The 24,974-nt window shown below is 40.9% G+C and overlaps 1 protein-coding gene across 1 annotated transcript in view; it reads left to right on the forward strand.

Moving 5' to 3' along the window:
* cdh22 (cadherin 22) overlaps positions 1-24,974 on the forward strand; it is an 850,755-nt gene that overhangs the window by 382,910 nt on the left and 442,871 nt on the right. Inside the window, exon 4 of the mRNA XM_043710157.2 lies at positions 4,998-5,117. Coding sequence (XP_043566092.2) covers positions 4,998-5,117 — 120 coding nt within the window. The remainder of the gene's footprint in view (positions 1-4,997; positions 5,118-24,974) is intronic.

Raw genomic sequence — 24,974 nt, forward strand, 5'->3', positions numbered from 1 at the left:
GTGTCGCAGACTGGCACATTCCAAGGTCCAGGACTACGTGTTGAGGGACGTGTTGAAGTTTGGGGCAGCTGCCGCCAAGGCGCGGTGGGGAAAGACCACCGTGTAAGGTCTGCCTGCCTAAAGAACAGGGGGCCCACTCTGAAATTGGGCCCCGCTGATGCCTCAGCTAAATACCTGGATGGTCAATGTGCAGACTTGTATATACAAATGATTAATTCCGATCTCTGTATGTAAAGGAATGCAATGAGTGCATAAGAATGGCATGACCAATTGTGTAGATATCAAAATAATTTTATGAATAAAGTATATTTTTGAAATTAAAAAGCAATCTTGCCGTATGCTGACTACTGTCGCTGTTCTGGTAACTGAATCTCATCCTTCCAAAAGTTGGTGTCCAAATAAATATTTTTTTGCCACCCTTTAGCATTATGCTAGTGCATGACTCTTCTTTGTTCTTCAAGAGATCCTTTTGGGTAGTTTTGATCATTTTTGAAGCTGTAACCAGTTGCACTGTCCGCTCAGCCTCTGCAAGATCAGTCCTTGCCCTTGTCAAAGCACCTACTGACAAATTGATCAATTTATCATTACAGCTGCTGCCTATGAGTATTCAACTGTAGACACTGAATTGTAAGGTTCACTTTTACCCAAAGTGATTCTTTGAGCATTTCCCATTACAAAGCAGGGTCACTCTGGTCCTCTTCAGGCTCTGCTGTAACTAGGGTCATAGAAAAGAACAGCACAGAAACAGACCCTTGGGTCCAACTCGTCCATGCCGACCAGCTATCCTAAACTAATCTTGTCCCATTTGCGAGCACTTGGCCCATATCGCTCTAAATGTTTCCTATTCATGTACCCATCCAGATCCCTTTTAAATGTTGCAATTGTACCAGCCTCCACCACTTCCTCTGGCAGCTCATTCCATACACGCACCACCCTCTGCGTGAAAAGGTTGCCCTTTCGGTCCCTTTTATATCTTTTCTCTCTCACCCTGAACCTATGCCCTCTGATTCTGGACTCCCCCACCCCAGGGAAAAGACCTTGTCTATTTACCGTCTCCCAGCCCCTCGTGATTTTATAAACCTCTATCAGGTCACCTCTCAGCCTCTGACACTCCAGGGAAAACAGCCCCAGCCTCTCCAGCCTCTCCCTATCGCTCAAACTCTCCAACTACTTGTCTCCAAGAGCTACTTTTACCTTCACTACCTGTTGTTGTGATTAAACCTAAAATGCATGGTTCTAGCCTTTGTTTAAAAGCTCAATATTCAGATCGAACATCTGTGGCTTTCCAATTCATTCAAGGAAGTTTGGTACTCGTATCATGTTCCCTTGAATTTTTCAAATGTATCAATGATTTATGGTAGCAAGACTTTCAGGGTATGTGTATGTGTGGAGATTCTGCAGTGCAGCTGCTTTGCTTTTTTATCATGATAATTTCTTCGTGCTGTTACCAGTGGCTGAGGTTTTGTTTTGTTAAAATGTAGTTTGTGGGAGTGGCACACAAGGTCAGCTTGATGGCCTTGCAACTTCTACAGAATTACTACTCTTTTGCTGGGCTTGTAAGTATGGTGGGTTCAACATACTTGAATATAAAATGAAATTGTGATAACGCCCTGCTGTTAGGTGGAAAGTCCGCGGATGTTGTATTAACAATGGTGAAGTAATGCTGTTTCACATTAGGGTGTTGTGAATCTTGGAAAGGAATTTCCAGGCAGTGGTGCTTCTGTGAATCTGCTACCCTTGTCCTTTGCGATGTTGTGTTCATTGTTTTGAAAGGAGTTTTTGAAAGAGTCCTGATGTGTTGCTGCAGTGCGTCTTGATCATGGTACACACTACTGTCATTGTGTGCCAGTGATTGAGTCAGTGAACGATTAAGGTGATGGACAGTGTTTGATGTGGGCTGCTTTGTCGATCTATTATTGTCATGCATTTTCTGAGTTATTGGAGCTGTGTTCAACCAGGGAAGGGAGGAGAATTCTCTCAGGCTTGCAATTGATGCATGGCAGGCTTTGGAATGTCAGGCAGGTGAGCTACTCACCTGAGAATTCCCACCATGTGACCCCTTGTATTTCTCACCTGGAAGGGTTCTCCTCCCCTCACATGGAGGATGAAGTTGCCTCAATTTCAGTAGTATTAATGTCCACCATCATTCATGCCTGGATGGAGTCGGTGTGCAGCATTTGGATCCTATCCATTGTTGTGAGATCACTAAATTCTGTCTGTAGAATGTCACTTCTGCTGTATAGTATTCATGCTGTTGTAAGTTGTAGTTTTACGAGTTGACACATCATTTTTCACTATGCTTGGTGTCTCTCCTGCGAGCTCTCCTACACGCATTGTCAAATCAGGTAATCAATTCTGGTTCAATGAGGGTATAGAGCTGAAAATGTGTTGCTGGAAAAGCGCAGCAGGTCAGGCAGCATCCAAGGAGCAGGAGAATCGATGTTTCGGGCATGAGCCCTTCGTCAGGAATTCCTGAAGAAGGGCTCATGCTCGAAACATCGATTCTCCTGCTCCTTGGATGCTGCCTGACCTGCTGCGCTTTTCCAGCAACACATTTTCAGCTCTGGTCTCCAGCATCTGCAGTCCTCACTTTCTCCTCAATGAGGGTATAGTGAAGTATATGTTAAGCCTTGAGGTACAGCTTGTGTTTAAATACACTTCTATGAGCGACAACGTATCTGTGATGAAATTCTATGATTATAAGCAATTATGTGTCATGGATGGTCAGTTTTGAGCTTGTAGATCTGTCCTGAATGTGTCCCATACAGCACAGTGTTGGCTCCACGTGACATGAAGAGATTATCTCAGTGGGAGGGCAGACTTTATTTCCAAAAGGACTGCCCGATAGTTATTCCTGCCAATACTGTGATAGACAGACTGGTGAGGTCAAGGTTTTGCATATGTTTCTCCCAAATTGGTAGCCTCGCCATTTTTCACATACCCAATCTATGTCCTTTTAGCCTCAGCCAGCTTGCTACTGAGACACTCCAGATGATGAACATTTAAAGTCCCCCACCCAGAATACATTTTGAGACCTTGTTACCCTCAGTGCTTCATCTAAGTGCTGTTCAACATGGAGGATTTTTGATTCTTCAACTGTGAGAGGATGGTAGGTGTTAAATTTAAGGAAGATTTGGTATTGATGTTTGGCTTGATTCTGTGGAGTTTCTAGTCAATGCTGAGGATCAACTGAAGCAGTCTCTCCTGATTATTTATCAATGTGCCATCATCTCTGGGGCTGTCACTGGTTCAAGAATGTTCCCTTAACGATTCTAATTCATTCAATCTGGTAGGAAGACCTTCCAATTTGGAAGCAAGGACTGCAATTTAGAAAATGTTAATTAGCAGAAATCTGACTGATCATTATTATAGAGAAATCAAAGGAATATAGGCTTGTTGGCCAGTGCCAAATTAAGTCTTAACTTTGTTGCCAAGTTTTTCAGTGGCTCCTGTATATTTTTTGCTGTGGTAGGCTGATGATAATTGTACATCATTCTCCACATGTGGCTTTTTGCTCATTACCATCTCTGAATTGTGCTCAATTCTTCTGTTTGTTTTTCCAGTTAGATTTATAGTAGGTTTGGAGGGAAGTCTGATGGGTTGCTTAATGGCCCGACAGAGGTTGTTATTTATTCATTCATGGGACGAGGACAACAGGTCAACATTTATTGCCTATCCCTAATTGCCCAGAGAGCAGTTCAGAGTTAATCACATTGCTGTTGGTTTGGAGTCACATGTAAACCAGGTCAGGTAAGGATGGCAGTTTCCTGCTCTCAATTAGTGAACCAGATTTTTTTTTTCCCCCAAACAATTGGCAATGGTTTCATGGTCATCTTTAGATTCCTAAATGCAGACTTTCATTGAATTCAAATTCTTCTATTTACCATTGCTGAGTTCAAACCCAGGTTCCCAGACCTAAGTCTCTAAATTAACAGTCTAGTGTTAATAAGCCATAGCTACCTACCTAGAGGTTGGTAGCAATGGCATGAAACTTGGCAGTGCTATTGTCTCAGGTGATAAGAGTGAGGAAAATTCTTATTTCATTCTACATCTGTGACAGGATTGACAAATACACTGTTTGAAGCATGAGTAAGGAAGAGGAGATCTTGTAATAATAGTATAAGTTACTGGAACAGTCTCCATGTGAAGTGAGGGGGCTTGGATAATCGGTTTAGAATGGAGGACATCTATCTGAAATTATGATAAACAGGACCATGATAAATATTGAAATCTCTGGTTATCTGTGACTTTTGGCTCAGGAGCTTGAGTGGAACAAAAATAGTCCACTCAATTTTCCACTCCATTGTGGGTCAATGGCTTTGAGGACAAATCGTATCGGTGTTGACTTTAGTAGTTTCTTTTGAAAATTATCACAAATTATTTGTTGACATCAAGTGGCAATGGAGGTAAGTGTTTGGACTCATTGTAGTTGTTGGGCCAATTTACCTCATGCCATGATGGTTTGGCAAATCTCCAGGGTGCAGTTGATTGGGATCTTCTCAAGCATTCTACCAATGAGAAGATTGGACACTTTGTTGGACCTACAGAGAAGGCTGCTTTTAATTTATTGCTTTTAAACTTAATTACCTATTCATCCCTTTTTAAATACTTAGTAACTTTAGCATTCCCTTTGTTATTCCTTTTTTCAATTACTGGTAATTTTTCAACTAAGTTTTGATTAACCAGTAGGGAGCCAATTAAATCTTGGAAAACTGGCTTGGAGCAGCAATGGCTGTCTCTGATAACAGGCTGAAATTTATTGAATTGAGTTTAACATTTGCAAAAGCACCCTGGGTGTATGTGTTGATGTTAATTTGTACCTTCAAAACTCTAGACATAGGTGATGCTTCTACACATCATTAGCCATGCTTTCTGCTTCACTGCTCCTGCCTCAACAGATCCTTTGTGATGGAACGTTATTTTCTTGCCTTTATTTTGTGAAATAAATGTGTCATGCTCAGCTCAGAAATTTACCCCAATTGTCTCTTTGTCTTCAGGGACCTCCGTGATGCAGGTGACTGCTTCAGATGCTGATGATCCAACGTATGGCAGCAGCGCAAGGTTATTATACACGCTGGTGGAGGAACAAGACCAGTTCACAGTGGACCTCAAGACTGGTAGGTAGGAGCTGAACCTTGTCCTGAATACAGTTTTCCTTCTCAGAAGAAAATACCAGGATATGCATCAGGCAGACTTCAGCAAGCACACCTATGCGATCTTGACCTCAGGAGCATTTATCTTCACTCTTCTGTTACCACAGTCTATTATAAAAGGCCGAAGGCATGTTTCAATCGCCAGACATTACATTTGTCAGCATGTTGACATAATTTCACATTAGGTCACAATCTTTTTCTAAAATGCTTCCAGTGTATCTTCGATAATTTATTCTTTTTGACTATACCCATCATTCTTTCTTCTTGTATTTTACTCTATCTTCTCTCAATCTTTCTTATTATTTATTCTCACTTACCTAAACTCTATTTTTTTGTTTCTTCATCTCCAATTCTCAATTATTTTCCTTTTAAACTTAATTTCTATTGTGTGCTCATTCATCTTACTGCTGTCTATCTCTCCTGCCTCTCATTCTTCCTTTCTCTTCATTCTCTGGCAATCTCTCTTCTTTCGACCCAATTTACTTTCCCTTTTTTTCACCCAACTGATTTTCGTCTTTACCCTTGGCCTCTTTCCCTCTTTTCTGACCTATCTTTCTTTCCATAGCACTCTCTTTCCTGTCCCTTACACTTTCTTCCTCTTTTCCCTGAGAATTGTGGAGTGAGACAAGCAGCATTCAACCTCATTCTATGAAATGATTAACCCATTTCCTTTTGTACATCAATGAAGCACCTAACCTCATTAGCAATGAAAATCAATCAAGCATAATGTTTGCCTCCAGATTTTAAATACTGCCCCTCACAAATGCTGCGATGTCCAGATTTATTTCAATTGAGCAGCCATTTTGTTTCCAGAAATTTGATATGATTTACCTTGTGCTGAGATGTGGTGAACTCAACTCACATTTAAAAAAATTGGAGGAATATTCATTTCCCAATGGTATTCAGGACTAATGGATTCACACATGTATTTTGTAATTTTGATTTATTTTAATAAAAGCTCATCTACAGTTTATTCATTCAATGCAAGACTGACTAAGCTTAAACCATTTTACCATAAATTGTTGCAGAGTTGTAAGCATTTACACCTTCCCTGAATATGAATCTTCACTGTACACTATCAGATTAATACTTTATAATATTGGATTGTGACTGTTATGACAACAAGTAGCTATTGGATTACTTAAATATCCAGCATCATTCATAAGGATGGCATATCACTCATTGTAATTTGAAAATATCACCTAGCTTGCTGCATGTCATTGATAAATACGAATCCCATTTCAAATATTTCAATGCATTTAGTATCTGGCATTTACCATTGCTGACAGATAAAATTGTCATTGCATAACAAGGATTAGACCAACTATCCATTGTTAATGCACTCTCAGGTTTCACTTCTTACCTCAGCCTGAGACCCCACTTGGCTTTGGGATAATCCTATAACAGTATAACCACTTCGACTGGGACAACATATCCATCCTCGGACAAGCTAAACAGAGACACGCATGGGAGTTCAAAGAGGCCTGGGGTTCTTACTGGAACTCAATCAATAAACACATTGATTTGGATCCCATTTATCAACCTCTGCGAAAAAGAACTAGAAATGATATCACCCACCTTAACAGATCAAGACACCCAATTAGAAAGTGGATCATCACGCTTCAGCAAAGGCTCACTGATGATGTTACCGAGCATGGTGACGAAACATCCAAAAACAAATCTTGCAGCTCAGCAAAAAAACTTACAACCAAAACTGTATAACAGCTCCAAGCTTGGCTGTAAAGATCCAGACTAAATGAGGAAGAAAATTATTGCCCTGGGCTGGAGTTCTACTTTAGAGAAATTTCAATGGTTAATTACTGGCTAGTAACCGTGTGGCACCAGCAGATTATGGAGAGACCTGAAAATCAAAAGCAATTGCCAAAAGTAACCAGAATTTGATGATTTAATCTAAAATTAACACATATTGATGTCATATTGTCATGGTCTGAATCTATTAGTAATTTATCTCCTATGTTTTACAAACAGAGGCCATGTATATTTTCAGCTGTTTTGGCTTCAAGCTCTGCAGTTCCCTAGCCAAGCCTTTCGGTACCTCTCCCTTCAAGAACAACAGCCTGTATATTTTTTTTTTAGATTAGATTACTTACAGTGTGGAAACAGGCCCTTTGGCCCAACAAGTCCACACCGACCCGCCGAAGCGCAACCCACCCAGACCCATTCTCCTACATTTACCCCTTCACCTAACACTACGGGCAACTTAGCATGGCCAATTCACCTAACCTGCACATTTTTGGACTGTGGGAGGAAACCGGAGCACCCGAAGGAAACCCACGCAGACACGGGGAGGATGTGCAAACTCCACACAGTCAGTCGCCTGAGGCGGGAATTGAACCCGGGTCTCTGGCACTATGAGGCAGCAGTGCTAACCACTGTGCCACCGTACCACCCATACATATATATTACTTGCAATATGAAAAAGGTTCCAACCCTCAGGACAACCATTAATTAGACCTCCTGGATCAAACTTTTTCTTACCTCTCCTCATATCCCCTTTAGCCTATTGCTTTTGTTGAAAATTTATTTTTCAATGTTAATGATACTATACAAGTTGTTCATTGTAAAATGTCTGCACACTTCGGGTAATACTGAAGAATATTTGCTGTTTGATATGATTTCTGACCCATATTCCCTCGAAGGTTGAAAGACATAATCAGTATCTTTAAGAATCACAGAATTCAGTGGATACTATAACTCTGAAATAAAGCCAGAAAATGCTGGAAGTACCCAGCAGGTCAGGCAAGACCTGTGGAGAGAGAAAAATAGAGTAAATGTTTCAGTCAATACCTTCACTTGACCTGAAACATTATTTCTCTCTCTACCGGTGCTGCTGACCTGCTGAGTATTTCCAGCATTTTCTGTTTTTAATCCACACTTGTGTTTGAAGACTGTAAGGTATGTGATCTTTTGATTTTGTGAGATATACAGGGGTGGTTCAGTGGAATTGCAATACCAGTATAACATACAGAGATAAACACTTCAATAAATGTTCGGCCAAATCAAATTCAAAGTGAACCTAAATTTGCAAGTACTGCAAGGCCAAAAATAAAAGAAATGATCCAAATTAGCACCTACTCAGTTAACACTGTTCTTCAATGAGGTGTGAAATCTGTGGTTTCACGACAATAATGTGCTAAACAGCACTAATTACAGTTTATTCCTGAAAATTGAGTTGCATTTCACATCATAAAAAAGGCAGCATTTAATTATTTGCATCAAGCAACAAAAGAAAGAAGCAGAAAGGTCCCACAAACATGAATGTGATAATGATAATGACCAGATCATCTGCTTTTTAATGATGTTGGTTAAGAAATAAATATTAATCGAGATAAAAACAGCAACAAACCAGCAACCAGCAGAAACAGGAATCTAGGTGATTTCCCTCCTTCGTCCAGCGATGCCTGAACCAACCATTTTATCTTCCAGTGCCTGTTATTTCTCTGCCTGTGTTCATCTAACTCAGCCCACAGCAGATATGGAGCCTGGGACTTTCTTCAGCCCCAAGCTGATTGATGCATTTACCACTGAGCCATTAAGACAGATGTCAATATTTTTGTATCATTTAATCATTTGGGGGAGACTGGTTAGCTTGGTCAGCTTGATGACGAGTGCATTCTGACTGATGTAGACCTGGGAGCTGGGAATTGCTTTCGGTGCCTGGCCCATGCTTGATACAATGTGGTGCCCCTCAAGGGATAGAAACGATTGTCTCTCTAATAAGGAGGTGTAAATCTAGTCCCTCATCCTATATAGCTAATTAGCATGCTACCTATTAGATTAAAGTGATATGAACATGAAAGCTATCAGTACCCCAATGCCCATAGTATTTGAAGGTTCTGATTGATCTCCACTAAGTTCCTGATTTTAATTACACCTTTTGTTAGAAGACACCAGTGGTCAAGAAAAAACAACAAAACTTCCTGAACAGCACTTAGGTACTTCCCCTGACTCTGGAAGGCATCTGGAGAAACAGGTCCTTCTGCCCAACATCTCCACACTGACCCTCTGGAGAGTAACCCACCTAGACCCATTCTCCTACCCTATTACTCTGCATTTACCCCTGACTAATGCACCTCACCTGCACACCCCTGAACACAATGGGCAACTTAGGATTCTCCGCCCTTGCTGGATTTCCACAGGTATAGGGTACAATCAGGTAACCCATATAGCAACCGGGACACTCTATCATCGATCCTTTGTCTCAGTAACAAAAGCCTATCCCACTTCCTTAATTTTCAACTCATTTGGGACCATTTGGGATGTTGAAGGTCTGTATTGCATATCCAAGAAACTGCAACAACTCAGACATCCCAGACTACCCACAGCTGCCCGACTCTTTCAAACACCCTTGGCCTATACAAGAATGGTTGTCAGGTGCCCCCCTCCTTCATTGCTGATGGCAGCTCTAAAACACCATCATATTCCCACTGAGGGGAGATAAAACATTGCCCCATATTTTAACCAGGGCCATTGCAGATACAAAAACCTCCTGAAGATGATGTTCCAATGCCCAGACTGGTCAGACAGTACTGTACAGTATTCCCTGGAAAAGGCATTGAACTGCTGGCCAATTCACCTGACCTGCACATCTTTGGACTGTGGGAGGAAACTGAGCACACGGAGGAAACCCACGCAGACACAGGGCGAATGTGCAAGCTCTGCACAGTTGCCTGAGGGGCTGGAATCGAACCCAGGTCCCTGGTGCTGTGTGGTAGCAGTGCTGAGCTGCAGTGGTATCCGCAACAGTTCACATTATTAACGCCAAGATTAATCTCAGCAGGGATTTATTTTCACAACCTGAAAGAAAGTTTTGCTTTGTAAATTTGAGGTTAAAATAAGGTATTCTTTCTTTGATTCATTTTTGCTGATACATGTGCATTTACTTTGACAAAATTAAGAAATGAGAAGTGAGGTAAAGCTTCTGTAGTTGAAACTTTGTATGTTTGATTGGTTATATACTGCGTATGAGGTGAGTTGGTATGGAGGGTGGAAGGGATCCATGGAACAGGCAGAAAATAATGGAAGAGGTATGGGTTCAAGCACCTAACAGTCTTTAGTATATTGGGATGAAGTGCTAGAGAACTGGGAAAAGTCTTTTCTCATCAGTATTTCGGCACTGCCTGCCTCTGCTTCGATAGTCAATGGGTCTAATTTGATCCTGCCTCCTAAAGGCAATAGTGTTCAAAGAAGGGTCATGTGTATAGAGTGAATCTGCTGAGTCAGAAACTTTCTCAACTTGAGCTTTCAGCCTTGGTGTTGCATTTTAATTTCCATGAAATGAAACACAAACTTTTGGAAATTCTCCTCATTCGTTAACTTTTGAAATCTAGGTATTGTAAGGCCATAAGGTGTAGGAACAGAAGTTAGGCCATTCAGCCCATTGAGTCTGGTCCTCCATTCGATCATGGTGGATAAGCTTCTCAACCCCAATCTCCTGTTTTCTCCTTGTAATCCTTCATCCCCTTTAGAATCAGGAACCTATCTATCTCAGTCTTAACTATACTCAGTGACCTGGCTTCCACAGCCTTCTGTGGCAATGAATTCCATAGATTCACCACTCTCTGGCTGAAGACGTTTCTCCTTATCTCTGTTCTAAAGACTCTTCCCTTTACTCTAAGGCTGAGCCCTCAGGTCCTAGTCTCTCCTACCAATGGAAACATCTTCCCAACATCCACTTTGTCCAGGCTATTCAGTATTCTGTAAATTTTAATTAGATCCCCTCTCATCCTTCTAAACTCCATCGAGTATAAACCAAGAGTCCTCAAATATTCCTCAGGTATTAAGCTTTTCATTCCTAGGACCATTCTTGTGAACCTCCTCTGAATACGCTCCAGTACCAGTACATCCTTCCTAAGATATGGGGCCCAAAACTGCACACTATCACTGTTAAATCTATGCTGTACTCTTTCTAAGGCTCATCCAACCTTTCTAAGATATGGTGCCCAAAATTGTTCTCAGTGACTACAGAAGGTGTCTTTTTTCGATTTATTGACTTAATGTGGGAAACATTGACAGGTATTCACAGTCCATCCCTAATTGTACATGAGAAGGAGTAATCTTTTGAATTGCTGCAGTCAATATGTTAATGACATATTTCCATGGTGCTGTTTTGGAGGCATTGTTGAATTTGGCTATGTCTATGGTGAACAAGTCAGGAGAATGTGTACCTTAAGAAAGCTCCTGTACCTCCATGTCAGCCAATATATTAAGCCTATGGTGACTGAGAATGCAGAATGTGCAGCACACAACTATGATGCAGTTACTACCTTGTCCGGGGAATACTGTGCAGGACCACCTGACCAGTCTGGGCATTGGAACATTATCTTCAGGGGGTCTTTGGTTCTGCAATGGTCCTGGTTGAAATATGGGGCGCTTTGTACCTCCCCTCAGTGGAAGTGTGAGGATGTGTTAGAGCTGCCATCAGTCATGAATGGAGGGGGGCACCATTCCTTACCTGGCAACCATCCTTGTATAGGCCAAGGGTCTGGCAGCTGTGAGTAGTCCGGGATGTCTGAGTTGTTGCAGCTTCCTGGATCTGCAGCACAGACCTTCAACATCTGGTTGCTGTGCTCCCAAATGAGTTGAATATTAAGGAAGTGGGATAGATTTTGTTACTGAGAAAAAGGTTGGATGACAGAGTGTTGTGATTGCTATATGGGTTACTTGGTTGCACGCTATACCTGTGGAAATCCAGCAATGGCTGAGAATCCTAATCCCATCATTCATTGGCAGCCACAGTAAGGGGAACAAGATCTTAAGCTCTTGTGAAGATTGCATCAGTAACAACTTGGATGCACTTATGGGCTGAGGACTTTAAAATGCACAGATGTCTCTGGTAGATCCTTACGATGACCCATTAACAAATAAATTAAGTGTTGCTGTAATCGTTATGGAGCCAAGAATGCAATTATCCCAGTCCTTATGAATGCAAGTACTTGTCCAGCAACTGGCATAAATGTGAGACTATTACTCAGTACATACTTAGTCATCTTCTGACCTGGCTTTCAATCATTTTCCGAGATGAGTATTGTAGTATGTAGATCCTGATTCATGCTAAAGATTACCTCCCCTCTGGTGGCTGTTGATTTTTGGATCAATACAGTAAGGTTTTGACTTTGCCTTCACTGCAGTGACTTGCAAGATCTGCCTGCAAGCCATGCATTATAGCCCATTCACCACACCCTCTATTCTGTTGTGATCCTTGTGCTCAAATGAGCTTGCTCCACCCCCCACCCCCAGCTAACCAACCCATCTCCTCATCAGGTTTTTCAATGTCCATGTCCAAAAACATATCTAATTGTCTACTAAACCACATATACTGTTTACTTTGCTCTTCATGTTACTTACTTGAAAGGTCTCATTACTTTGGTGATAAACTTTTTCCAGGCAAAATCCCATCTTGTAATTTCCTGATTTTTAACTTGTAGAGTCATAGAACTTTATAGCATGGAAACAGACCCTTCAGTCCAACTCATCCATGCCAACCAGATATCCTAAGTTAGTCTCATCCCATTTGCTAGCATTTATCCCATATCCCTGAAAACCCTTCCTACTCATAGCCATCCAGACGCCTTTTGAATGTTGTAATTATATCAGCCTCCATCACTTTCTCTGGCAGCTCATTCCATATATGCACGATAGTCTGCATGAAAAAGTTACACCTTATGTCTTTTATAAATCTTACCCCCTCACCTTAAACCTATGCCCTCTAGTTTTGAACTCCCCCACCCCAGGGAAAAGACCTTGGCTATTCGCTCTATCCAAGCCTCTCTATAAGGTCACCCTCAGCCTCCGACGCTCCAAGGGAAACAGCCCCAACTTATTCAGCCTCTCCCAATAGCTCAAGCCATCCAACCCTGGCAACATCCTTGTAAATCCTTTCTGAACTCTTTCAAGTTTCACAACAGCTTTCCTATAGCAGGGAGACCAACATTGGACACAGTATTCCAAACGTGGCCTAACCAATGTCCTGTACAGCTGCAACATAGAACGATACAGCACAGAACAGGCCCTTCGGCCCTCGATGTTGTGCCGACCTGCAAACTAATCTAAGCCCATCCCCCCTACACTATCCCATCATCATCCATATGCTTATCCAAGGACTGTTTAAATCTCCCTAATGTGGCTGAGTTAACTATTTTGGCAGGAAGGGCATTCCACATCCTTACCACTCTCTGAGTAAAGAACCTGTCTCTGACATCTGTCTGAAATCTGTCACCCCTCAATTTGTAGCTATGCCCCTTATACAAGCTGACATTATCATTCTAGGATCTTCCAACATGATCTCCCAACTCAACGCATTGACCAATAAAGGCCAGCATACTAAATGCCACCTTCACTCCCCTCTCTAACTGTGGGTCCATTTTCAAGGAACTGTGAACCTGCACTCCAAGGTCTTTGTTCAGTAACACTCCCCAGAGCCTTACCACCAAGTATATGAGTCCTGCCCTGATTTGCCTTTCCAAAATGATGCACCTTATATTTATCTAAATTAAACTCCATCTGCCGCTCCTTGTCCCATTGGCCCATCTGATCAAGGTCCTGTTGTACTTGATTCTTTAAAATTAAGCTCATGATAATTGGTAAGTAAGTGACATTGCCATTCTTTTGCGATGTTTAACATTCTTTAATATTTCACACAAACTAAATCCTAATTATTGAACTGAGCTGCATGTCTACTTTGAATTTTGTTTCGATAGCAGTTTATGGGAAACCAAAAGTTGTATCTTCTGCCTTGTCTTTTTTTTTCAGTTGATTATCATCTCTTGGTTTATACAATGTTAAATATTTGGCATTGTGAAACTGCCAGAAGAGTGTTTTGCTGTGGGATGTAATTAGATATTAATTACTGCCATGTACATCTGCAAAGTCAGCAAATAGTAAACCTAATCAAGCTGCATAAGTCAAAATAAGCAAAAGAGAAGTGGAAAGTTAGAGGGTATAGTAATACAGTGAATGTAACGATAGGTAATCACACTTCTGCAAGATGCAGCAGCTACTTGACCTATCTGGAATAGCCTATGTGTTCAGTACCGTTCAAGTGGTAACTTTGCAATTAATGCCTGTTATAATAATAAATGGTGAACGGCATTTGCAATATGCTGCAGATACTCGACTATTAGCAGATCTCAAGTAAAGAAAAATACTTGACTTTTGGCCCCAGAGTCCTTAATTTTCTTCCTATAGTTTTGGGAGCAGGTTTGATAGGAATAGTCAAATGAATCTATTTTTAACAATTGGCTTTTTCCCATTTAAACTGTCAGAAGTAGATTTCCTTGTCCAGTAGACTCCTGTTGAATTCAGGACCATGGCCAGTAACCAGTGGGACTTTGTTATAATAGGCTTTTACCAGAAACGGTGTGGATTTCAATCCCTCGATTATTAACCGTGCAGGAGTTAAGCCTTGTTTTTTTTTTAAAATATTTATTGCCGAGCACTCAACTATACAAAGTAAATGGCTTCCTGGGATTAACGAAGGCAATGCAACTGATGGAGGTTTACCTTGAACCTTTTGCCAAATCCAACAAATTTGCCAATTCCTTCTCAGTCATAAGGATGCTATTAATCTCTTCTCTAACTCCTGGCTTTCACTACAAATCCTCTTTTGTGCACTTCAAATGCAAGATTCCAATGAAGAGCACACTGTTTGAATTGATGTAATTGCTTGATTTTATTTATTTATTGTCACTTGTACTTGTTACATCTATTTAGAGTCATAGAGATGTACAGCGGAAACAGACCCTTCGGGTCCAACTCGTCCATCCCGACCAGATATCTTAACCTAATCTAGTCCCATTTGCCAGCACTTGGCCCATATCCCTCTCAACCCTTCCTATTCATATACCCATCCAGATGCCTTTTAAATGCCGTATTTGTACCAGCATCCACCACTTCCTCTGGCAGCTCATTCCATACATGTACCACCCTCTGCATGGAAACGTTGCCCCTTGGGTCCCTTTTATATCTTTCACTTCTCACCCTAAACCTATGTCATCTAGTTCTGGACTCTCCTACCCAGGGAAAAGACCTTGTCTACTTATCCTGTTTATTACAAATCAAGTGAAAAGCGTATAATGTCACTGCTATCTGGTATCACCTTAAAAACACAGAAAATAAACCAAGGCATACAATATAAAGGTTAAAAGAAAAGGGAAGAAATAAAATTAAAAGTTCAGTATTACGGTCCTTCTTGTTAGATGCCTTAACTATGCTGGATCCAGGCTCTTCCACCTTGATGCTGAGTCCAACACCAGCACAAAGCATTAGCCAGCTTTGATCCCTTTGCCGTGCTGATGCCACTGGAACCATGTTGCCGCTCTTCGGTGCCACTTTACCTCCACCGAAGTCATTGCCGCCATGCATCTGCATGTAGCTGAAACTGCTGGGACCCAAACCTAACTCGGGGCCCACAAGGCTGAAGCAGCCACTGCTTGATGATGTCGGGTCCTGCTCCAGGCACTGCACCCAAACCTGCCTCTTTCTACCACTGCCAGGAGCACAAACTTGTCTCTGACGCTGTGGACACCTCACCACTCCTAATACCATCTGAGGTCTCTGCAAGAAGGTTAAGTATAAAAAGCAAAGGGGAGAAGAAATGCAAAATAGAAAAAAGGGAAAAACAGATGGATCAGGCAAGCCTGGGCTCTCGGGCTCAAGGAGCCTAAACTCTGCATTGTTTACTCTGCTACCATCTTGAATTACTTTAATTGCAGACATCAGCTTAGGTCTTCCTGGCTACTGCCATTTTGGACCTTTACAGAGCAGATGATTGATGTTGGAATTTGCTATTACACCATTGAAAACCCAATCACTTCTGTTGACATATAGTTGTAAGCTGAAGGCTTCTTACCAATTAAATGTGTACTTACCAGCATCATTTGTTACAAAGGTAGCTTTCACAGTGGTTGTCAAATTCTGGAAAACAGAACTTTGATGCTTGCAAGCCTGACTTGCCACCTTCATCTTGGTTTGTGACTGTGTGATTTGAAGGAAACCTGAGGTAAAGACCGAAGATCATCTGTATAAACATGTAAACCATAATTCCTTCTCATTGAGGTCAGTTGTGTAAAGCCATTTGCTTTCCTACTCAACCAGGTTTCTTTGGTCCTACTTAAAAGTTGGCAATTATTGTACCTCAGTTTTGATGCAGAGATATAACCTTCATTTTCTGCATCTTAGTTTATTTTCTATGTTTTTAAGATGGTGCCAAAAAGTGGCAACATTATACACTTTTCACTTTGATTTGGCACTATAGCGAAACCATACAGTAGCTCAATGACCACTGTGAATAACATTGATCCTGAAGTGGCTGTTTTTTTTTAATGTAAAGTTGTAATGTTAATCATATGCCAAAAATATTGTACTGCCACCATTAATGTGCTTGAAACTTTACATGACTTTGTCATGTAAAATTTAGCCTTTCCAGTTCAGAATCTCCAGTTTCTGTTATGGACACAACTGTAGGAGTCAGCTTTGTAATGATAGGCTGTTGAAAATATCTTGAATACCTCTTCCTCCACTCGTCAGAGAATGACTGCCTAAAATAATGGGCAGAACCAATAACATTTGAAATGAAATTAGATAAATTCTTGAAAGAAAGCAATTAATTGGGGAGCTAGTGGGGAAAGAAAGGGAGTGGGACTACTTGAAGAGAACTTTCAAAGAACTGGCAAATGGACAGTGGCTGAATGTCCTCCATCTGTGCTATAAAATGTTATGACAATGGGAAAAACTGATCCTCTATAAGTTTCAAGAATAGTATTTGCTAATTATCATTTGCTCGTTCAGAACTACTGCATTATTAAAAAAAGATGCATTTTGTCAGAGTTTCTCACTTTCCATTCATCAGGAGAATAGACAAGAATACCAATGAAGAGGGAAAGACCAGATTTATTCAGTAAGAGAGGGAAGTGCTGTGTGTTAGCAGGTTGTCTCTAGCAGGTGTTGAATGGAGAAAGCAGCAGTTTTGATGTTTAACTGGTATTTGCCAAATTTTGTTTTGCTTTAATTCAGTAGATTAGTTCTGGTTGGTCAGAGCATTATCCTGAGAAATGCACCAACAAATGGCTGCCTCCTGTTTTGTTGAGTTGAAACAGGATCCATATTTGTACATGTTCTGTCTGAAAGAACAGGGACTCTGTGTATCAATATGTTATTTCCAGTTCACATAACTGTGCCACATTATGGGCCCTAATGTCAGCATGACTCCCTGCACACTCAGGATTATCCAGCCAATGTTGTCTAACTATAGAAATACATCTAATGTTAACATACTATGTTGTGAGTTTTCAGGCATGGGCTTGTTTGCTATGGTTAATGCCTTACTTGTTGTGAACAGCTGAAGGGATATGCTGTTTGCAGAGAAACCTCGATTAACTGACGTTCAATTAACCAAATTTGGGATTATTCGAACAAGATCACAATACTCCTTGCCCATGTTCTTCGGATAATCAAGATTCTTCTGTAATATGATTGGTCAATCTTTGGAATGTATGTTCTAATTATATCACAGTGGTACTAAAATATCACATTGCCCATTCATCAGATAGGCAAAACATCTTTTCTGGATTGATATTTTGGCAAGTATTTTGTTTGGTTAATCAAATGCCGGGTAATCGAGTGCTGGGTAACAAAGTTAGTCAAGCATCAGGACATTGCGATCTTGTTCGGATAATCCAAATTTCAGTTAATTGAATGTCAGATAATTGAGGTTTCTCCGTAAACAGCACGTCCTTTCAGCTGTTAGCAACATATAGTTAGTGGCCAATGCCATTTGTATTCAGTCATCAATCATTAGAACTGTTACATTCTCTGCGGCAATGCCTCTATCAATCAAAGTCCATTTGCCAAATAATCAGCACCCTGCTGTATACAGTATATATATTTTTTTGTTTTCCCCTTTATTTGTATATTCTTGTGAAATGTTCTGATCAATGTACAATATAAAGCTTTGACAAAATGTATCATTTATCAGCAATATAATTTCACACCAACTTTGTTTCTGGGAAACAGTGTGATTGAATATTAGCATCTGAGAGTTGACATTTTCACATGGCATTCCACTGCCTGCTGGCTTAATGGAGCTGTTAACATATTTTTAAAAAATGGGCATTAAAATTGAAGAATGTTGTACAAATATATTAAATATTTGCATGCTAATATCACCAGTCATTTCTAAGCTTGTGGGTTTAGTAATTGTCTATACATCAAAACTGAGTAAGTTAAGTTCAATCAAGAATGCTAATAGCACCGACATGATGTGTGAATATCACTGCCAAGAGAAAAATGTTGCTGAAGCTTTGCATCTTGCTCTCTCAGAGAAAACAATGGGAAACATTATGTTCCTGAAGCTCCCAGTTAATTGAGAATAAAGGCCATAGGTTTAAATGTGTTCAGTTTGTAGAGAAAATGTACTTATGTATGTTGTCCTGGCAGCAGTAAATGAGCCATGTGAAAAACTTGTCTGATTATTTTGCATTGGCTGTTCAGACAGTCAACATTGGCATTTGGGATTGTTCAGTAAGTTACATCCCAATGGGAAGTCACTGTCTCATGGCATTATCTCTGGACAATTTGCATGCTGTTCTTCTAATGTATAAATTGTGATCTTTGAAATTTGGCATCTTACATTCGTCCTGATGGGTGCAAAATGAAATAGCTCTGGCATATGTCTCTTTGATTTGATTTGATTTTTGATTTGACTTATTATTGTCACATGTCCCAAGATACGGTGAAAGATATTGTTTTGTGTGCTGACCAAACAAAACATACCTTACATAAGTACATCAGGGTATTGGAACAGAATGCAGAATATAGTGTGACAGCTACAAAGAAGATGCAGAGAAAGATCAACTCTAATATATGAGAGGCCCGTTCATAAGTCTGATGATAGCAGAGAAGAAGCTGTTCTTGAATCTGCTAGTATGTGTTTGCAAAGTTTTGTATCTTCTGCCTGATGGAAGGGGCTGGAAGAGAGTATAACTGGAGTGGGACAGATCTTTGATTATGTTCGCTGTTTGCCCAATGCAGCAGGAAATATAGCTGGTTTTCATGAGGGACTGGGCTGCGTTCACATCTCTCTGTAGTTTCTTGTGGCCTTGTTTCTTCTTTGTGTTTTGTTTCTCCTTCCAAAGTGCATGAGGAGTTACCTACCTTCAACAATCCAGTGCAAGCAGCTTGGTGGCCTAGATGTTACAGGAGTTGGTTTAGCAGTTGCCATACCAAGCTGTGATGCATCTGGATAGAATGCTTTCTATGGTGCATCAAAAAAAATTGGTAAGAGCCAATGCGAACATGGCAAATTTTCTTAGCCTTCTGAGGAAGTAGACAAATTGATGTGCTTTCTTGACTGTCTGTTGACATGGATAGACAGGATAGATTGTTGGTGATCTTTACTCCTGGGATTTTTTTATTAATGTGAAAGCTCAGTATGATACCATTTTTTAAAACGGCCAATTTGGATCAAGGGATTGCATGATCCAGAGGCTGCTGAAAGTGTCAAGGGGATAATTTCTGTAGTTTCCAAACTTTTAGCACTGTGCATTGAAATGAAATGTAAAGGGTAGAGACTGAATTATGACTTTAATCAATATGTAGTTCACCTCTAACATGTAGCTGGTGTAGTGCCAGTTTGCAATAAGACTTTTATGACCTTGTCACACTTCAACATTGGTGAGCATTTCTTGTGTTTAATTAAGGATGGAGATTTTTATGGTGTGCTGCAGAGCAGTAATGATATAATCTTTGCTTGTACAATTCAACCAGCTCCTATTAATTCTCAGACAAAATCAAATTAATTTGTTTTCTACACTACTCTGTACTTTTTTTTACTTGCGGTGTCACTTTGATCAAATTCGAACATGTGAATATTTTTAGTTACTCTTGCAAAGTTGTTGGCTGATCAGTGAATGATTTTATGGATGTCATTAAACTAGGGAGACATCATTGTCTGAAGGCGAAATTGCTATGTTGCAAGGAAAAGATTCATAGATCTGTACTGGTGCAGAAAAGACCCTTCAGCCTATCGAATCTACACCAGTACAGATTCTACTACTAAAAGTGTGCTCATCCCAATTTCCTCTACTTGTCCCATATCCTTGAATGTTATGACATCTGAAGTGCTCGTCCAAATATTTTTTAAAGATTGTAAGGTTTCTGGCCTCCACTACCTTCCCAGGCAGTGCATTTCAGATTCCTAGCACCCGCTGAGTGAAAACGTTTTTTCTTCAAATTCCCTGTGAATCTCCTACCCCTTAGCCGAAAACCAAACCCTCTCATGGTTGATCCTGAACCGAGGTAAACAGCTGCTCTCTTCTCACACTGGACATGCTCCTCAATCTTATCTCTCCCAATCTTGTGCCCCTTCAGTCTTCTCTGCTGAAAAGAATATAATCCAGGCCTATCTAGTCTCGCCTTATAGCTCATCACAACCTGCCTGTAGTGAGGCAACCCGAACTGCACACAGTACCCTGTACGCCAGTTATGGCCTGATCAATGCTCTGTTTAACTCTAACATTACCTCCTGTTTTAAAAAATTCTCAAGGTCAAGGACCAGGCTCGCAGGAAAGTAGTCTGACACAGAACAAACAGCCAAGAGGCGAATCTGCTAGAATATAAGTGTTTTATTCCCCGCAGCGTCGCCACAACCAGTCTCGTACTCACAACGGGTCTGGTTTATACTCACTCTACGTGTTACCGGAACTGGGAGCCGTCAGTTCTCGTAGAGCGGTTGCCAACAACCCACGCTCGGCGGTTAAACGCAACCCCGGAGCAGACTCTACCGAACTGGAGACTTTTCCAGCTGATATACTCTTTTCCAGATATAAACATTCATGTGAACAGCAGAGCAAGGCTAAAAAACACATTCCATTCTGGTTACATACAGATAAGAAGATTCACACGGGAAGGTGTATAATAAGATACTAAGCGACACCTTCCATTTTCGGTTAGATTCACACATGTATTGGGACACAATTTTAACCCTTTCACCACATTCCACTGCTTGGCCCAATACATGTGTTGCATAATGATTCACACATGTATTGGGACATATTTTACACACACCTCCTTGCTCTTATATTGTATGCCATGGCTGATGAAAGCAAGTGTCCCATATGCCTTCTTAATTATGCTGTTCATGCAATTACGACATTTAAAAGGCATCTGGATGGATACATAAATAAGAAGGGTTTATAGGGTTATGGATCAAATGCTGGCAAATTGGACTAGATTTATTCAGGATATCTGATTGGCTTGGACAAGTTGGACCGAAGGGTCTGCTTCCATGCTGTAGATCTCTGCGACTCTGGCTCTGTCAGCTTCGGGGATCTGAATAATTACCCCAAGGTCCCTCTTTTCCTCTAACCTAACCAGAGTCGTGCTAATCATTAAATACTCCCTTGTTTCTTCTTCCAAAGTACATGAGGAGCTATCTACCTCCAACAAAATAGTGCAAGCTGCACAATGGCCTAGATGTTACAAGAGTTGGGCACCTTGGTTAGCACGTTATAGTGCCATGTCATGCTTGGGGGAACTTTTTCTCAGCACTGATTGCTTGGTGATTTCACATTCAGAACAATGGCTTTATAATGATGCACATTCTATTTGCAGCATTATCTGTTTTTTTATAACCAGAAAATAGGAAAACAATTAATATTTAGACAGAGAAACTGGGCAGTTTTTGACTGATTCAAACATTCTCCCAACATGATATATATTTTTAGAGAACAATTCCCTTCCATCTTTAATGTGGTCCGCCCATTTGAGTAAATGGTTTTCTCTGGTAACTTCTGTTTTTGAACATTTACCTACTCTATATGTGTATTCTAGTCTCTTATTTATATTTGTTTTGAACATTTGAATGTTCTGGATCATTACTATTGCTGGAGCATTGTTTAGACAAAGTTGGAAATGCAGCCTGGTAATTCCTGGTCATGGAGTTATCAGGCAGGAAAGAAAGGGGGAGAGTAACCGAGAATGGATTGCGGTCCTGGAAGAAGAAGCAATCCCAGAAAGGTTGATGTGCTGGAAGGATCACCAAATGAGAGCAGTTGGGTTGAATTGAGGAGCAGAAAAATAGTAATCACTTGCTCAGAGAGTATTATAGACCTCACAGTTAGAGAGAAGAGCAAATATGCAAGTAAATTGCAGAGAAGTGCAGAAAAGATAGAACAATAATAATAGAACATTTTAACAACCTGAATAACAGCAAAAGGGATAAAGTCAATGTAAAAGGCATAGAGGGCACAGAATTCTTAAAATGCCCTCAGAATGTTTATCCAGTATGCAGCAAGGCCAAGAAGAGAAGTTACAGTATTGCCTTTTGTTCAGGAGACAAAACTGCATGGGTGGCTGGAAGGAGTACCAGTGAGGGAAGAATTTGGTTGAAATGTTTATAACGTAATGGGGGTTTGTTAGTTCAGTTGGCTGAAAAGCCGACTTGCAAAGCAGAATGTGCCAACAGCACAGGAGCAATTCTCATGCTTGCTGAGGTCTCCATGCCTTCTGAACCTCAACTGCAGTGTGATAACCCTCCAATTAAACTTATCCACCAGTTATCTCTCTCTAATAAGAAAGTCCTCTAGGACTTTGGTGACTTTTGTTTCACTTAGACGTCAATTTAATTTATGGAAAAGGACAACCATCAGCACATGTTTTATCCTGGGAATTTCTCAATGTTACTAAGCTGTGATGTGTTTTCACAGAAGTGTACTGGAAGCTAATGTTTGAAGGTAATTCAGTGTCTGAGAAGACAAAGAAGATAATATTCAAGAACACTAATAGCAAACATGTTCCCAGAAAGTAACAAATTGCACCCCCAAATCTAGCCAGCCTCCCCACTCCTGATTCCAAAGAGCCTGTGGACTCTGATAAGAACAAAAGGAAAGCTTATATCAGAGACTGAGAGCACAATCTTGGAGAATAATTAGAGCACTATAAAAAATAAAGGCATGAAACAAAGAAGGAAATTAGAATTGCAGAATCCCTACAGCCCAGCAAGTCCACACCAACTCCCTGAAGTACATGCCACCCAGTCTTTCCCCCCCCCCCCCTACTCTATCCCCGTAACCGTGCATTTCTCATGGCTAATCCATCTAACCTACGTATCCCTGGACACTATGGACAACTTAGCATGGCAATTCCACCTCACCAGCACGTCTTTGGACTGTGGGAGGAAACCGGAGCACCCGGAGGAAACCCACGCAGACACGGGGAGGATGCGTAAACTCCACACAGATAGTCACCTGAAACTGGGATCAAACCCCTGTCCCTGGCGCAATAAGGCAGCAGTGTTAACCACTGAGCCACAGTGCACCCTTAGGAAAACAAAGAGGGAGCATTAAAAATATTGACACATAAAAGAACAAAATCCCATCGATGTTTCAACCATATGAAGAACTGTAGTAATGAAGGTAACTCAGAGTAGATTCAACTAGAGACAAGAAAAGTAACGTGTGGAGAAACATGATGTGGGCATGTTTCCAAATGAATATTCTCTGACTGCCTTCACCAAAGAGAGGGACAATGCTGGCATTTCAGTTAAGAAGGTGTGTGAAATATTGGATGACATAAACCTAGTGAGAAAGAAAATATTAAAGAGTTCAGCATTTTTGAAAGTGGATAAATAACCAGATGCAGATGATATAGGCCGCAGGCTGCTCAGAGAAATTAGGACGGAAATAATGTATGCTCTGTCCTTCATTTTCCAATTTTCTTCAGCTACAGGCATGGTGCTAGAAGATTTTCTGCAGTTGTTTAAGAGTGGGAAAAGCAATAGACAGATTAATTATAGGCCAGTCAACCTAACCATTATTGTGTGCAAACCATTGAAAAGAAAAAAAAATCTGATGGGCCATTTTAATTGGCACTTAGGCACTATTTAATCAATATTAGTCAGCATGAACTTGAGGCACAGTTAATCCTGACTAACTTGTTTGAATCTTGAGAAAACGAAAAGGATTGGTAAGGGTAGCAGGTTTGATACAATCTACATTGATTTCAGCAAGAAGGTACCCCATGACAGAATTGTTACAGTTGCAAACCATCACTGGATTTGTGGCAAGTAGAAACTTGGATCCAAAACTGACTCTTTGGTTGAAAGCAAACTATGATTATGATCAACGCCTGTTTCTTGTGACTAGAAATCTGAATCTATGGGGCTCCTTGCTTTATGTTGTATTATGACGTAAATTCTCGACCAGAAAAAACTGTACTTTTAAGACAGTTATATGACATCTGAGCACATCATGTTCCAGTGTAAACGTACCAACTTTGACTCCATTACACAGGGTGTTACTCAAGACAATGTCTTCTGTCAGTTAGCTGTGTGTATATAATGTATAACGACACGGGAGGCAAGAAAGTACATGCTCAATGCTTTTATGGTGGGAGTTCCAGGATTTTGACCCAATGACATTGAAGGAACAGCAACATAATTTCCAAACCAGGAAGGTGAGTGGTTTGGAAGAGAAACTGGAGGTAGTGATGTCCCCATTTAGCTGCTGCCTTCATCTTTCTAGTGGTCATGGCTTTGGAAGATGCTTAGCCTTGGCAAAGGAAGTCTGGATCGGTGGTGCTGGAAGAGCACAGCAGTTCAGGCAGCATCTGAGGAGCAGTAAAATCGACGTTTCGGACAAAAGCCCTTCATCAGGAATAAAGGCAGAGAGCCTGAAGCATGGAGAGATAAGCTAGAGGAGGGTGGGGGTGGGGAGAAAGTAGCATAGAGTACAATAGGTGAGTGGGGGAGGGGATGAAGGTGATAGGTTGGGGCCGGGGGGATGGGTGGAGTGGATAGGTGGAAAA

The sequence above is a fragment of the Chiloscyllium plagiosum genome, unplaced genomic scaffold, assembly GCF_037043375.1.
Source record: "Chiloscyllium plagiosum isolate Xiang-an unplaced genomic scaffold, Cpla_swu_hap1 HiC_scaffold_15, whole genome shotgun sequence".
NCBI lineage: Eukaryota > Metazoa > Chordata > Chondrichthyes > Orectolobiformes > Hemiscylliidae > Chiloscyllium > Chiloscyllium plagiosum.